The sequence below is a fragment of the Rana temporaria genome, chromosome 3, assembly GCF_905171775.1.
Source record: "Rana temporaria chromosome 3, aRanTem1.1, whole genome shotgun sequence".
Classification (NCBI taxonomy): domain Eukaryota; kingdom Metazoa; phylum Chordata; class Amphibia; order Anura; family Ranidae; genus Rana; species Rana temporaria.
In genome coordinates this window covers 141,391,959-141,408,357 of record NC_053491.1, presented here as the reverse complement: position 1 = coordinate 141,408,357, position 16,399 = coordinate 141,391,959, and the positions used below count along the sequence as shown (strand labels likewise).

Below are 16,399 nucleotides of genomic sequence, written 5' to 3'. Positions count from 1 at the left end.
ATAAGCAATGAACCATATCACAGTGTCTCTGTGTTCTTTTTCTGTCTAATACAAAATGTCTATGTATATTGCATATGGGAATGGGTCTTATTTAAAACACAGTAAGGAAAAGCGGAAGCGTTGAACAAATCAACCAGTCAAGGGTATGTTTTTATTTCCCAGACTGCTTTTGGGAATAAAATACATGAAGATCTGTGGGCAAGACCATATTTTTTTTTACTTTACTTTTAATCTAAGATGATCGGTGTTACAATAAAAGCAGTCCTATGGCTGTCAGGATATATTCTATGTATGCCGTTGAACAATGACACTAAATAGAGCGATCAGCCTTGGTTCAGTACAAGTTATTACTATCCTATCAAATCTCACTTTGAGACATGTGGTTTAATAAATTCTGCACAGTGTGTAATTAACATGAACAGAACACATTCATTTCACCATAACACTGAGACACAAAGCAGATGTTAGAATACTGGTACGCTGTGAAGACAGAACTAGGTCATTTATCAAATGAGATGGGAAGAGACAAAAATTAGCATCAACAATATTGTCATATCTTCTGAAATAATCATATTGTATATGAGAAGACTGGACTTGTGCTACTGGCTACACTAACTGCGTAATTCACAAATATACTTTTGCAAGAAGCATATCTGTATTAGATGGCATTGTCACAGATACATGAGGTAAATGCAGGGCCGGCCCTACCATGGGACCCGATGGTACCATTGTACCAGGCAGCACTTTCAGGGGGGCGGCAATTGCATGAATAGAGCCATAACAGGTCCTTTTTTATACTCCTATATACATGTATAGAGCCATGATAGGTCCACCTTAGTTATAATGATATAAAATAATTGATGTGGGGGCATTTTGGTGGGTGTAATTTTTTTTGGGGGGGGGGCATGATTTCATTCTTGGTACCAGGCAGCACAATGTCTTGGGCCGGCACTGGGTAAATGAACTTCTAGTGTTGGTATAAATCCAGTAGGGACATACAAGACATATTCGTGAAATCCTGGGCTTTCAGCTCTCAGACTGCTGGAAAAGATTGTGACTATCACACTAGGGGTCCTTTCAGTCTGTATGTTTTTCATCCATCCATTGACAGATGGACAGCAATGCATTTCTATGGGCAAACGGATGTAAACAAATGATCATTTGTTTACATCTATTAGCCCATTTTTTTATCCCTCAACAGATGAATGAAAAACGAACAGACAGAGCACCCATGTAAAAAGGACCCCAAGGCCTCGTACACACTGGTTTATTGTAAACGCTGTTCCTCCTGACAGGAAAAAATCTGTGTTAAAGACTCAACTAACCTGCATTTTTTCAAACCAGCTTAGGCGGGTTTAACAGTGTTTGGCTGTTTATTTCATTTTCATTTTTATCTATTGTGGTCATTAAAAGGAATAAATGTGCTAAATGCACCCAGCGTTTAGAGGCATTTGCAGTTTTTTATGCCCAAAAGCTCCTCTACTGAACGCGATTCTTCTGCGTTCAGGAGAGGAGCTTTTTACTGCCTCTAAACTCTGCTGCTCCTAAACTCTGGTAAAAGTCTATGTGTGCATGGACACATAGGGGGTTATTTACTACAATTGCATGGTGTAAAATCTGGTGCCGCACTGCATAGAAACCAATCGGTTTCTAGGTTTTATTGTCAAAGCTTAATTGAAAAAACTGAAGTTAGAAGCTGATTGACCATTCACAGTGCTCCAGTTTTAGTAAATCTCCCCGCTTTTATTGAGTTGAGTTAAGGCCTTTTTCACATAGGCAAGGGGTTTCCAAACTTTTCAAACCAAGCGCCAGTTTATTGTTCTTCAGACTTTAGGAGGGTCGGATTGTGGCCAGCGGGGTTAGAATATGTCCTGGGACCAACATCAGTGAGAATAAATATGGCCTTAAGGTTTGTGGTCAGTAGGAGGAGTAGCAGTGTATTAGTAATAAGAATAATATCACATCATTGGTATCAGTGGAAGACATAGCGCCCCCTTGTTGGTGTCAGTGGGAGGAATAGTGCCTCAAATCGGTGGAAGGAATAGTGCCCCAAAGGGCCGGATAAAGGTTGGCAAAGGGCCACATCTGGCCCTTGGGCTGCAGTTTGGACACCCCTGACATAGGCGGACTGTTCGGGTCCACCTGTCAGTTTTTCAGGTGGACTTAATCCTCCAGTCTCTTCTATGGAGCGGCGGGTGTCAAAGGACATGTGTTCGTTGACACCTGCCGACATTCGATCCAATCGTGTCTGCTAAAAAACAGACAGATGGGGATCCATTCCCCATCTGTCTGGTAGATCAGGTCAGATGACCATCTGGTGTAAACTGACATAGAGGAGAGAGGGTTTTTGTCCACTCTGCATAAGCGGAGCTGACCCGGACCTGCCATCCGCCTGCTCAGTGGGGATCAGTGGACAGATTCCTTGCTGAGCAGGCGGACTCCAATGGAGCTGTTGAAGGGGCCTTCTAGGGATTTGGCAAAAAAACATTGAAAGCTCCTAAATGTGAGTGAAGCCTAAAAGTATGAGGGAAGACGGGGGGCTGAGTACTAAGTGCCCACAGGATTTGCTATATGTTTGATCCCACATCAATCGAGAAAAATTCTCAGGTGCAGCACATATCTAGAAAATGCCAGAAGTGCCATAATGGCAATATGCACAGAACACATTAGAGTATATAAAAATATGGGCAGAACACATGCAATTTGAGTCTTAAAATGCCAATATGCTCAAATGGTCACTAATAACTTTCTGCCCATTAATTGCCACAGGACTGTCTCCTACTTTATCTGGGATGTTTTCAAACAGTTGCCGCAAAGGAAGTATTTTAAACATAAGACCCGGTTCACACTGGGGCGACACGTCAGGCGGCTTAGCCGCCTGACGTGTCGCGTCCCATTCAATGCAATGGAACCGTTCTAATAGGAGCGACGCAAGTCGCTCCGACTTAGAAAAGGGTTCCTGTACGGCTTTGGGGGCGGCTCAGGGCCACCTGTATTGACCTCTATACAGAAGTCGTTTTGCAAATCGCCTCTGAAGTCGTCCTCAGGACGACTTGCAGAGTCGCCCCCGAAGTCGTGCCGCTGCTGTGTGAACCGACTCTAAAGGTAGCGTTATGATCTAAAACATTATTTACATACAAACATGCCCAGAACATTTGTCATTCTTTGGGTATTACAAGGAGCAGCACATACGTTGTATTCAATTACAAACGTATACATTGATTATCGAGTTACAAAAACAAATGATATGTTACATCTAATTTGTAGATTGTATTTGCAGTGTCGGTTACATTTTAGAATGTTTGTCTATTTCTGTCACTAAAGGCTGACGTGCAGCTTTCTAGTCTGTGTCCGCTGTTGCTTTTTGAAAACCTTACAAGTATTGGGGTCATCAGAAAAGAGCAATGGACCTGGTATTCGCCAATAAGAAATCTAAGGCAGCACAAAGAGTAGTGATAGTATGCAAAGTGCGTTAACTCCGAACAATCAATTTAAATATAGATCAATGATGATCTGTGATTGGTTGTTATGAGTTATTATACCCAGCACCAACTAAATAAGGCCAATATTGTGAAAGTGAACTGACCCTGTAATCAGTTTGAGAAGTCCATGGTATACTGTTTCCAACTGGGTTTGTAAGAAATGCTTTTGCTGTACCTTATTTAAAAAAAAAACTGCATGAAATAAAGCAATTATTAAAAAGTGCCACAATATAAAAACACACATTACACATTTCAGTGAAATGGTACTGGCATGCTTACTGGCTCATTCTGTATTCAGTTTTAGTCTTAAAGGGCCAATGCAAAAAATACAACATGCTAAGCCTATCTGGGTAATAGAATTGCAGAGTTCTGTACTTGGGGTAAGCCATTAACATCTGACTGTCCTAAAACAGCACATGTACAGTATTTAATCTAGAAGCTGTACAACTATATTGTATTGGAAAGATGCAGAGTCATCTAAATTTGATCTCCGAGTTTTTAGACCCTAAATGCTTAGGAAATATTGCAAATCAAGTCTATAAAATCACAATGTTCTTTACCGGCATACCTGTAAATAATAGATAACAATACAAAAAAAATTAAAAATGAAAAGTTTAAAAACCCTCAGTGTAATCAGCAAGCTGTTGCAAAGCAGTTAAGGACTGCAAGCTTTCCAGCCACTAATGAAGCTATTAAAAAAAAAAGAAAAAGAGAAAAAAAAAAAATCACAGAATATGCTTGGCATCTACACAAAAACTGACACATTCTTAGTGGACTGACCACTACTGTGCTATGGTTTCTATTTTTGTCCAGTCTTCCACATTGGCATCTTCCACTCATGAACTTGAATCAGAAATGTCCATATTTGTTCCAAATAGTGCAACCAGCTGTTCTTCATAATTTGCAATGTTTCTTTTCATAATTTCCATACAGGGTCCCAAAAGCCTTTCGAAGGCTTGAACATCCATAGCTATGAGAAAGAAGAAGACAAAATCCTCAATAGTGGGAACTCAATAAAGTTATAAATACAATACACATTTCTTGCAGTAATCTCCTTAAAGCGGGGGTTCACCCTATAAACATTTTTTTTTCTTCTAGCATAAAATTAGGCATAGTAGCGCGAGCTACAGTATGCCTGTCTTAATTTTTTTATCCCCGTACTCACTGTGTAATCGTACATAGAAGATTCCGACTGCCCACGGGGAATGGGCGTTCCAATCCAGACGGAAGGTGATTGACGGCCGGCTCTGGCGCGTCACGCTTCTCCGGAAATAGCCGAAATAGGCTTGGCTCTTCACGGCGCCTGCGCATAGTCTGTGCGCAGGCGCCGTGAAGAGCCGAGACCTACTCCAGCTGTCTTCGGGGAGCGTGACGTGCCAGAGCCGGCCATCAATCAGCCTCCCTCTTGAAAGGAACGCCCATTCCCCGCGGGCAGTCGGAATCTTCTATGTACGATTACACAGTGAGTACGGGGATAAAAAAATTAAGACAGGCATACTGTAGCTCGCGCTACTATGCCTAATTTTATGCTAAAAAGTTGTTCTGCAGGGTGAACCACCGCTTTAAAGTGGAGCTCCAGCCCTCCCACTAAAAAAATTCAAATACAAATACTGTAGCGGCTGACTTTTAATATTTGGACACTTACCTGTCCAGGGACCCTGCGATGTCAACACTCTAGCGGATTTTGCAATCAGCGCTTGGCCTCTGCCACCGCCATTCGCTATAAGGGAAACCGGCAGTGGAGCCTTTAGACTTCACAGTCGGTTCCCTACTGTGCATGCGCAAAGCGCACTGTGCTTTCGAAACTGGCCCGATGGCGGAGGAAGAAGATGGGGGGCCGAACTTCCAGGGGACCTCTCCGCATCTCGCTGCAGTCAGGTCTCATAGTGGGGACGGGTACCTGTCAAAAACAGGTACTCATTCCCGCCTCCCCCCAAAAGATGCCAAATGTGGCACCAGAGGGGGAGAGGAACCAAACAAGCGGAGCTTTCACTTTTGAGTGGAACTCCGCTTTAAGTACTACTTAATTCAAGCAAGCATTGTGCCATGTCATTAACAATATGGTCATTCTGTAGCAAAGTCAGTTAATTCTAACTACCGCCACTTTATGACTCTGTCACTGTGGCAGCAACAGTTTCTTAAAGAGTTACCATCAGTTCTCAGATTAGGAAACTGGCAATAATTACGACCAGCAATAAGCTGGCATACAGAGGTATGCACGTATGCAAGTAATTAACTAAGAGTAGGCATGTCTATGCTGGAAAGCTGTCAGGAAATATGACAGCTTCCCGCACAGTAATGTATCCTCAGCCCTATTAAAGAGGAAGTAAACCCTGATGGGTTTTACTTCCTCTTTATTTCCATGCAAAGGTAAAGTATAATGAGCTACTATGCATCGCATAGTAGCCCATTATGTGTCACTTACCTGAAACCAAAGCCTGCGATGTCACCGCTGTCCACACTGGCAGTGAGCGTCCATCTTCACCCCTCTTCCTTCCGAGGCTGAAAACTCTGGCTCTGTGACTGGCCGGAGTCGCGTGACATTGCATGCTCGTGGGAGCCGCCAGTCACGGCACAACCCCTTTAGAAACGGCACGATCTGCCCTTTCTAAAGTGTGCATGCGCCGTGGACATCGGCACATGGGTTTATTGTAATCTAGGCTTACCTGAAGGTACAAGTGGTTGTACAGGGTGTACAACCACTTTAAGCTGTTGGCCAGGAGATTCTCTAGCCAAAATCTAAATGTAAACAAAAAAGCCAGAAAGAGTGGTGATGTCATTACCCAGATATGGCAATGGTCATATTTGGGAAAAGACTTGTCATCTTTATACTAGTTCGCCTTCAGGTCTTTTTGATTGACAATGCATGACAATGAGTGGATATGGATCCGCCCACTGATGTGCATTTTTTGGGAACTGACCATTTTGATAAAAACATAATACAGTAGAACAAAAAGTGCAGTTGAAATTGCAGCTTAGAGAACTAACCCCATATTCAGCTATGAAAATGAGCACAATATGACGCACCTAAACATTTTACGCTACCAACAGCATATGCTGAGGCAGCTCTGGGTTTGTTGGTCACCAAGGCAAGTTCTCCAAAATACTGCCCTCTGGAGTAACGAGCGATTTCAACTGCTTCATTGTCTTCAGAATCTGCTTTACTCTAAGAAAACAAAATATATTCCATTGTGAAATGAAAGCTTTATTAATGTATAAATACACTAAACAGGTAATTTGGGAGGAACAGCAAAAAGCAAATCAATATTTTCACTTAAAATGATTCTGGCAGGGCAAATTACCTGTGCAAAACAATATGTAAAATGTCTTTTTTTTTTGCTGGACACTAGTCTAGAGGTAGTATGCATCCCAGGATTTAGCAGCTTACTTCTGAGGCTTCTTAAGGTGTCAGCAATAAAGTGTTATCTCTACAGATCAGACCAAAATTTACATTTTATGGTAATGAACAGAATGTGCAATAAAGCACTGGCTGGGAGCTCTATGATTAAATAAAAATCATCCATGTTGGAAAATTTCAGCCAGCAGTGATGCCGCGTACACACGATCGGTTCGTCTGATCGACCGTTTTCATCACACGAACCGATCGTGTGTGGGCCCCATCAGTTTTTTTCCCCCATCGGTAAAAAAACTTAGAACCTGTTTTAAAATGATCTAATGGTTAAAAAACCGATAGAAAAAAACGATCGTCTGTTGGGAAATCCATTGGTTAAAAATCAACGCATGCTCAGAATCAAGTTGACGCATGCTCGGAAGCATTGAACTTAATTTTTTTCAGCACGTCGTCATGTTTAACGCCACCACGTTCTGACACGATCGTTTTTTTAACTGATGGTGTGTAGGCACGATGATGAAAGTCAGCTTCATCGGATATCTGATGAAAAAATCCATCAGACCGTTTTCATCGGATGAACCGATCGTGTGTACAGGGCATTACTGTCATCACCTATGATAAACCAGCGTTGGTGATATCTGATCATTATCCTCCTCTGGCATCAATAGGTATAAGCATTGTGTTTGAGCATTCTGGTTACACATGGTTATGCACCACTCTGAAAAACAAATAAGTCCCTAAGGGGTCCCATTGTGCCTCCATGGCTGAAGTTCTCTGCATCTCTGGTGGCTAAGGAAATATTGTAGTACTATTTTTTACAGGCTTTGGATTTCATTCACACTATGTCCATTGAGCTGCATAGATTAATTCAGGCTCAATGCAAGGGAACATAGAAAGCATTTGTTTTTATATGCCATGTTTACATACTACAGATATGTTGCAGTGCCCTGCATAAAAATGCAACATGTCTGCATTTTTAAGCAGCGCGCTGTACCTCACCTCACCACATGTCACTGCACCACAGTGCATCACAACATATGTTGCATAGATTTTAAGTGTTATTTTGTGGTACTTCAATAATGTTTACAAAAATAAATATGTATACAGTGTGATGCATTGTAACAAAGCATTGCACCACCCTCATTGCCCCTAGACAATAAACAGCAGCGTGTGCAGTATATAGCATGTTGGCTGGAGTGAACCAGCCCTTAGGCCCCTTTCACATGTGTGGACCGTATGTCCGCATTTTCATCCCTCCGTTTGCGGATGAAAACGGGACATACATTGGTCCCTATGTGATTGCGGGTGTCAGCGGATAAACATCCGCTGACACCTGTAATCACCCGCCTCCGCAAAGATCCGATTTTGCGGACAGAAGAAAATCCTATTTTTTTCTTCTGTCTGCGGATCGGATGAACATGGACATACGGTCCGTGTTCATCCGATCCCCCCATACGGGAGAGCGGAGAAAAGACAGGGCGGTCCCTGCACAGTGGGCGGGGACCGCCCTGTCAGCCGACGACTCAGCAGGGATTTTACGGAGCGATCCCCGCTGAGCTTACGGACACACGGAGGCGGGTCATTACCGATCCGCCCGGCGTGAAAGGGCCCTTACTCTATGTGAGGCAGAAAGGACGGCGCTTTAGTGCTGCAAGCCAGTAGATTTTATCATCACCAGACTACCAGCAAAGAAACTCGGGTGAACTAGTATTATATACCAATGCCAGGATGAAAAACTGAAGTAGTGAACAAGTGGGCTGTGTCCCCTATATGCATCTGAAGGTTGCTTTTTTTTTTTATTTGGCTGTAGTGTGCATTGTTAGTAGCAATTAGATTTAAAAAGACTATCACTTTAAAAATAAAGAAAGTTGCCAGTAGCTATTAAGTGCAGGTAGCTAGGGGTGCCTGCACATACCTGGGTAACTAGGGGTGCCTGAATGTCCTATGAGACAGCAAGACCCCTGACCCTCTGTCTGGACAGTGCTGATTGGCCCTGTGCTGATTACATGCACCAAGGAAAAAAAACCTCTCTAGCAATACACACCAAACTGAGCATGTGCAGCCTGACTCTATAGACTCTGTGTTATCAGGAAATTATTAGGGGGCAGTGAAATGAGGGGAGAAGCGAAGACAGAATCAAACAGCCTTTTTATTTAATGCAGAGGATTAACACCTTTTCCATTTAATATATAAAATTAGGATTAAATATTAGCCTACTGCCACTAATAAGTGGGTGTGTGTTTTGTGTTTTATAAAATGTTTCTTGCAGGCAGTACTTCTTAAATGCATTCTTCTGATTCCCCATAGTGTTGTTTTCAGCTCCAGTACATACAGTTATGTTACATGTACTGAAAGGGTTATGTTATATTAAATACATTGCAGTGCTTCATTTATGTTGTATTATGTATAGTTTCACAGTGCTGTAACGTGTATGCAGATATATTAGTTGTTTTTTTTTCTTTCAAAATGCATGAAATGTATTTATTTTTATTTTCTCAGAGATGTATACTGAGAGCCACTTATCACATTGCCAAGAGGAAAGGGGAGGGCTGGTTAATACTTATGTGCATTAGTATCTCTATGTACTTCAGACAGGGATGACAATTTTATGGCTGCCATTTGCTTTAATGGATTAAATAAAATGAATTTGATTGAACATTCTAGAGGATTTCAAGTGTGCTACTGCTTTGGAGGAATTCTTATTGGAATGCATCATGTCATAGGTCATGTTATGACATTCTATACACATGGAAATAGGGGAAAAGTTCTATAGCTGAGATTTTTATAAAATATACAGTTGAGTATCTCTTAAGTAACAGTAAATGCTGTAAATCCACTTATACCCCCAACTTAAATATAAATACGGGATTTTCTATTCTGTATGATTAAAGAAAGATGGAGGCCAAAGAGATGGGATTTTAGCTTATCTTAGGTGGCACAACAGAGTGGATCCCTAATGCTTTCACTAATATCAGTACTGTTACACTGTATTCTTCTTTACCAGATTGTAAAAAAGTCAAGCTCCTCCCCTAATTTCTGAAACAAAATAATTAAAATAGTCATAGCTCTTTGAATTCTATAGCACCCATTGGACAGATGGCTTTCTGGACTGACACAATTTTGAATTATAAAGCATTTTAATAACCATCTTAGAAACACACGGAGGCCCTGTACACACGATCAGTCCAAACTGATGAAAACGGACTGAAGTTCAGTTTCATCAGTCCAAGCCTACCGTGTGTATGGCCCATCAGACTTTTGTCCTTCAGACCAAAGTTTTAAAACTTACTTTAAAATCGGACTGATGACCGATCAGTCAAAACCGATGGTTAGTACACAAAAGCATTGGTTCAAAACCGGCGCATGCTCAGAATCAAGTCGACGCATGCTTGGAAGCATTGAATTTAGTTTTTTTAGCACGTCGTTGTGTTTTACGTCACCGCGTTGGACTCGATCGGATTTTGAACTGATGGTGTTTAGGCACACGACTGAGTTTCTCGGCAGAATTCAGCCAGAAACTCGATCGGAGTCGTATTCTGCCGAGAAACCCGGCCGTGTGTACACTTTCGGCCGAGGAAACCGCCGAGGATCTCGTCGGGCCAAATAGAGAACATGTTCTCTATTTCCTCGCTAGTCAACTTGGCTCGCCGAGATCCTCAGCGGCTTCACAAGGAACTCGACGAGCAAAACGATGTGTTTTGCTCGTCGAGTTTCTCGGACGTGTGTACGGGGCCTCAGACTTCAGCCTTCAGTCCGTTTTCATCAGTTTTTCGACTGATCGTGTGTACAAGGCCTTAGAAGTCACTGTTCTACCATAAAGAACATGGACTTTAAAGAGATGATTGTAAAGAAAGTATATATCCAAAACCATACCTTGCTTTTCATGGTTATTCTGACTTCTCCAGATTCTACAATAAAAAAACTATCTGCTCCATCTCCCTGTCATAGGAAACATATTATATCATTGAGGGATGCTGAAAGAAGCACACACAAATGAAATACAGTAAAAAGATATTAAACTAAACCACACAGCAAAATCTATAATAGCTACCATGTGATATCAAGCAAAAATGCAAACAAGCAATAACATTGTATCGAATAGGTAAAAAGTATGCCCATTTGACAGGCCCAAGGCATATCTCTACGAACATTTTACATATGGTCAAAGCTGGACTGTATTGTGAAATAAGAAGAACCCTGGAAGAATGTTATTTAAAATGGACCCACAACTACACATAGAAGCTCTGCTTTGTAACAGCAGCACTATCGCTCTTTTAGTATTTCAGCAGAACACGCCCATGCTAATGTCATATCATTCAAAAAAGGCTTTTTCTAAATCAAAGAGACACAACGGCAGTTAAAAATAGAGAAACCCCTAGTCCATACATTTAAACCCTTCAAAACATTCGTAGGTACCCATCCACTAACCTTCCACTAAAGGTCCATCCACTAACCTTTCCTGCAGCTCTGCTCATCTGAAAAACAGCCAAATGTAATCCCTGTGTAAGCTCAGCTCTGCTGAAGCTTACACAGAGTAAATAGCCTTATGTCCTTCCCCCATGTGACAGTGTTCAAGCCTTGCAATTGACTGCTAAGGCCACATTCAGAGTTTTGAATGGGCCCAACACTGATTACATGCACAGTCCGGTTCAAATTACTCGCACGCAGGCCCGGATTTACTCCCTTTGCCACCCCAAGGCACTCCTCTCACCATCCGTGCATGGCATGACATGACAGGGGGGAGCTCCCGTAAATGAAAGTATTGCAAGTGTCCTCTCCTCTCAGCCACAGTGCCGCCCCTGCATCCACTGCCGCCCCGAGGCCTGGCCTTGTTGGCCTTGTCTGGAATCTGGCCCTGCTCGCACGTGATCATTGCATGAGTGATTACATGTGAACGACTTACGATCAGTTGCAGGAGCTTAACAGCCTCCCATTGCTTTCAATAGTTAATTGCCAGAAACCCCTGCTGGGGTTCTCGCATGTATTCGGTGTCAAGCCTATTTGGAAGTGTGAATGTGGCCCAAAGGAATGGTCACATGCCGCCCCACCCCTCCATGCTCAGAAGTACCAGGTATTTCGAAGGGCTCTCTGACAGATGATCAAAACCGCAGAGGAGCACAGACATCAGCAAATGGGTGGGAGCGGTGCCCTATCAAGAGAACCTGTCACCATTCCCCGAATGAGTAAAATTATCTCTATAAGAAATTCCACATGCAAAAAGTAACAAAACAGGCAAATACTGAATGACAAAGCTGAATATTTTGCTGTCCTGTAATCTGAAATTCACCGAACAGACGTAATTTGTAGCCTATTTGTTGTAAATTAAAAATATTATTTTACAAATATAAAATGTAATATTAAAAAAATAAAAAAGTACCTGCGCAATGATTTGTTCTTCATCACTGTAGCTTTTGGTGTCAATGACATCCACCACCTTTAAGCGTTCTGATACCTACAGAGAAATTAAACACAATCGGGGTTATTTACGAAAGGCAGATCCACTTTGTAATACAAGTACCACTGTAAGGCCACTTGGAAGTGCTGTTTCTGGAGATCTGAGGGGGACATGCAAGGAAAATAAAAAACAGCGTTTTTGCTTGCACATCATTGGATGATAAAATCAGCAGAGCTTCGCCTAATTTCAGAGCTTCCCCTCAGATCTACAGCGATCTACAGCAACTGCACTTGCAGTGCACTTGTAGTGCAAAGTGGATTTCCCTTTAGTAAATCAACCCCAATGATTTTGCAAATAGATACATAGAAACAAAGTGATGACAGAAATAAGACCAAGTGGTTCATCAAGGTCGCCCCATTGTTTTTCTTAGTTATATATGATTTTTCTTTTACTTTTTTGTATGAGTAGCTCTATGTTTGTCCCAAGCATGTTTGAATCCACTTAGGCCCCTTTCACACTGAGTCGTATTTCAGAAATTTTAGTGCAAAAAATAGCGCATAAATAACGCATAAATAACGCCTGAAATAATCCTGCCCCAGCATTCTCAATGAGAAAGCCCGAGGGCTTTCACACCGAGACGATGTGCTGGCGGGAGGAAAAAAATCTCCTGCAAGCAGCATCTTTGGAGCGGTATGTATACCACTCCTTTACCGCTCCTTCCCATTGAAATCAATGGGACAGCGCGGCTATACCGCCCACAAACTGCGGCTGTAGCTGCGGTTTGCAGGCGGCATTAACCTCTTTTCGGCCGCTAGCGGGAGTTAAAACCGCACAGCTAGCGGCCGAATATCGCGGTAAATAGGACTGTATAGCTGCGCTAAAAATCGCACCGCTATACCGCCATCGCACCCAGTGTGAAAGGAGCCTTACTGTTGACTCTGCTGGAAGTCTATTCCAAACATTGATTACTGTTTTGGTAAAATAGTTCTAAGATTCGTTTTGAACTTTCCTCCTGCTAGTTTGAGGTCATGTCCCAGTGTTTTTGATCTTGGCTTTATATTGAAAATACTGCCCTCCTGAAGGTTAGTCACCCCCTTGATGTATTTAAAAGTTTCAATTGTGTCCTCCCTTTTTTCCCTCCAGACTCTACTTATTAACCTCCTGAAGTCTTTACTGATATGTTTTAGCCCCAGACTCTTCACAGCTTTTTGTTGCCCGTCTCTGGACTTATTCTGTCTTATCAATGTCTTTTTGTATGTGAGGTCTCCAGAACTGGGCACAGTATTGTAAATGAGGTCTCACTAAAGATCTATATAGGGGACCTCCTTCCTTCTGCTGGTAATCCCTTCTTTTCGCTTTCTCCACTGCATGACTACAAGGCAGCCATCAGGGCAGTATAGCCATCACTCCTATAGGAAGTCAGGGCATACATTTTTCGGGAATGGGGACAACCATCCAAAATTTATATTGCCTGTTATGCAGAGAAGACTGCTCTCAGTGTCAGACTTGATATGTAAAACAGGGCAACTGGTAAAATACAGGCAAGTTTAACAGACAGCTAATGAAAGGAATAGCAGGTCTTGGGCTGATAATGTTTTAGGTAGTCGGACCATTAGATGACCCAGATGAAACTGTATAACTCTTTACCTGACAACAAAGCTTAAAGTGTTCCACCCAAAAAATAAAAAAATAAATTAAAAGCCAGCAGCTAATAATAGGAAAATTACCTGTCCTGGAGTCCAGCGATGTCGGCACCCGCAGCGGATGTTTCCATCTGCTGTCGGGTGCTGCCGCCGCCATTGCGGCTTCACGACGGGAACCCTATTGTGAATGCGCAAGGTCCGCTTCTTTCTCCTACTGACCCCGTGGCCGGGGGAGGAAGTGGCAGCCCTGCAGTGACGTTACAGGCCGTGGCCCAGACTCCCGGAAATGGGATAGGATACTCTGTTATCTTTCATATTACAATAACATGTAGGAGTGGGCAAGGATTCTTGGGGATTATGTACTATTGGGCCCTGTGATTTCTGTGGCGTTAGTAATACTTACATCTAAAGACTTTAAGAATGGTAGAGACTCTATAAAATTTTCAAACGTTCTTCTCTTTTTGGCATTGTTTTTAACAATTATTCTCCGGAAAGTTGCTCTATCCTTTAGATCAAACAAAAACAATGTGTTAATCATCATGTTCCCAGATTACACTATTTTACACTTATCTTACCATTTTACACAGAAAAAATAGAAGTATCAAGATAACTCATTAAATACAAATATATAGTGCTACCCAAATATTAATAAATCTAAAACTTAATCATTTCTACGTTGTATAATGCAAATCAATTATACAGTGCAAATTAATGACTGTGCATAATCATTACAAAAAAAATATTAGATGAAAAATACAAATTATTAAAAAATTCATCCAAATATTTATTGATTAAATAAACAAAATTATGAGTCCATGCACTATGTAGTGTTTAAACAATTATTTTCCACCAAGTGATATATTGTGTCGTCGCATCCAATGTGGTAAAGTGGCTGTGCTTCACATCCTTCATGATGCACCCCAGTGGTAAAATTTACTCACAGATTTATTTGACCACTTGTTGCAAAATCGCCAAACAGCGCAGGGCAACAATGCTAAAATGCACAGAAATCCCTTGGCTCCTAATACATGCTCACAAAAAGAAGGTCATATTTAAAGGAAAGGGAGAAAAAGACTCATAGCTTAAAGGGGTTGTAAAGGAAACATTTTTTTTAGTGCAGTCCTCCTTCACTTACCTCATCCTTCCATTTTGCTTTTAAATGTCCTTATTTCTTCTGAGAAATACTCACTTTCTGTTCTTCTGTCTGTAACTCCACACAGTAATGCGAGGCTTTCTCCCTGGTGTGGAGTGTCGAGCTCGCCCCCTCCCTTGGACAACAGGAGAGTCAGGATGCCCACTAACACACAGCTCCTTTCTCTATCTGCAACGTAGAGAGCGTCCGGACTCTCCTGTTGTCCATGGAAGGGGGCGAGCACGACACTCCACACCAGGAAGAAAGCCTCCCATTACTGGGTGGAGTTACAGACAGAACAACAGGAAGTGAGGATTTCTCAGAAGAAATAAGGACATTTAAAAGCAAAATCGAAGGATTAGGTAAGTGAAGGAGGACTGCACTAAGGTAAAGCAAGCTATTTAGGATTTTTTTTTCCTTTACAACCCCTTTAAAGTAGAACTAAAGGCAAAAAATTGTTTCCATTTTGGATAGAGCAAGGGAAAGTAATACACCTGTTGGTTTATTTTGTGCCATCTGTGCCCTATTAGAGAGATTTCCCTTCACTTCCTGTCCTATAGCAAAAACAGGAAGTGAGTGGAAATCCCTGCAAATTAGGGGAATCACCTGGGGACCCCCAAGTCACCAGAACTAGTGTCCCCATTGGAAGATTTCCCCTCCATTACTGTTCTGGGGACAATTTTTTTTTTTTTTAACTTTCACTTACATTGCTTACGGTAAACAGGACAAATTGAGAGGATAAATCTCCCTAACTGGGGCACAGATAGCAATAGTAACTGACAAGTTCTATACCCTCTCCACTCCTAAACTAAAGTAAAAGTTTGGCCTTTAGTTATACTCTAAATGGCTGTGTTATTAAAAAGTCACATCAAAAACAATCTAATGGTATTCACAAAAAAAAAACCTCAGTCCAGCACTAAGAATTTGACTGTTAAGAGATAAAGCGAGTGCCACACACAGCGCACTTCCTACTCTGCAAACTGCCTTCTCTGAGTGTGCTGACATCACAGTACTCAAGCCATGTCCAACATGTTACGTCTCTGCAGATGTCATCTTTTAAATGTTAGATCCTTAGTGCTGGGCTGAGCTCTGATCATTACTGCTGAATTGTTAGGGATTCCTTTGTATTTGAGCACTCTTATGCCTCGTACACAAAGTCTCAGAAGTCCAACGGACCTTAGATAGAGAACTTGTTCTCTATCTTTCTGTCGTACCTCCGACGGTCTCACAGCGGACCTTTGCATGGTCAAAAGTTCGACCGTGTGTACAAGGCATTAGCTTGTGCTGTTTGACCATTTTACAACATGTAGTGTGAAGATTCTTTGTCAAATTTTTTCATGGTGTTGAAGATATAGACACTGCAAGGTGTATAGAACTGGTTTAATTTAATCAACA

The 16,399-nt window shown here is 41.9% G+C and overlaps 1 protein-coding gene across 2 annotated transcripts in view; it reads right to left on the bottom strand.

Moving 5' to 3' along the window:
• Positions 1-3,661: 3,661 nt before the first annotated feature.
• PRKAR2B (protein kinase cAMP-dependent type II regulatory subunit beta) overlaps positions 3,662-16,399 on the bottom strand; it is a 156,710-nt gene continuing 143,972 nt past the window's right edge. For both annotated transcript variants that reach the window (XM_040343532.1, XM_040343533.1), the window contains exons 7-11: positions 14,276-14,377; positions 12,212-12,286; positions 10,708-10,773; positions 6,510-6,648; positions 3,662-4,452 (exon numbers count right to left, since the gene is read on the bottom strand). In XM_040343532.1, coding sequence (XP_040199466.1) covers positions 4,319-4,452; positions 6,510-6,648; positions 10,708-10,773; positions 12,212-12,286; positions 14,276-14,377 — 516 coding nt within the window. In that variant the 3' untranslated portion in view covers positions 3,662-4,318. The remainder of the gene's footprint in view (positions 4,453-6,509; positions 6,649-10,707; positions 10,774-12,211; positions 12,287-14,275; positions 14,378-16,399) is intronic.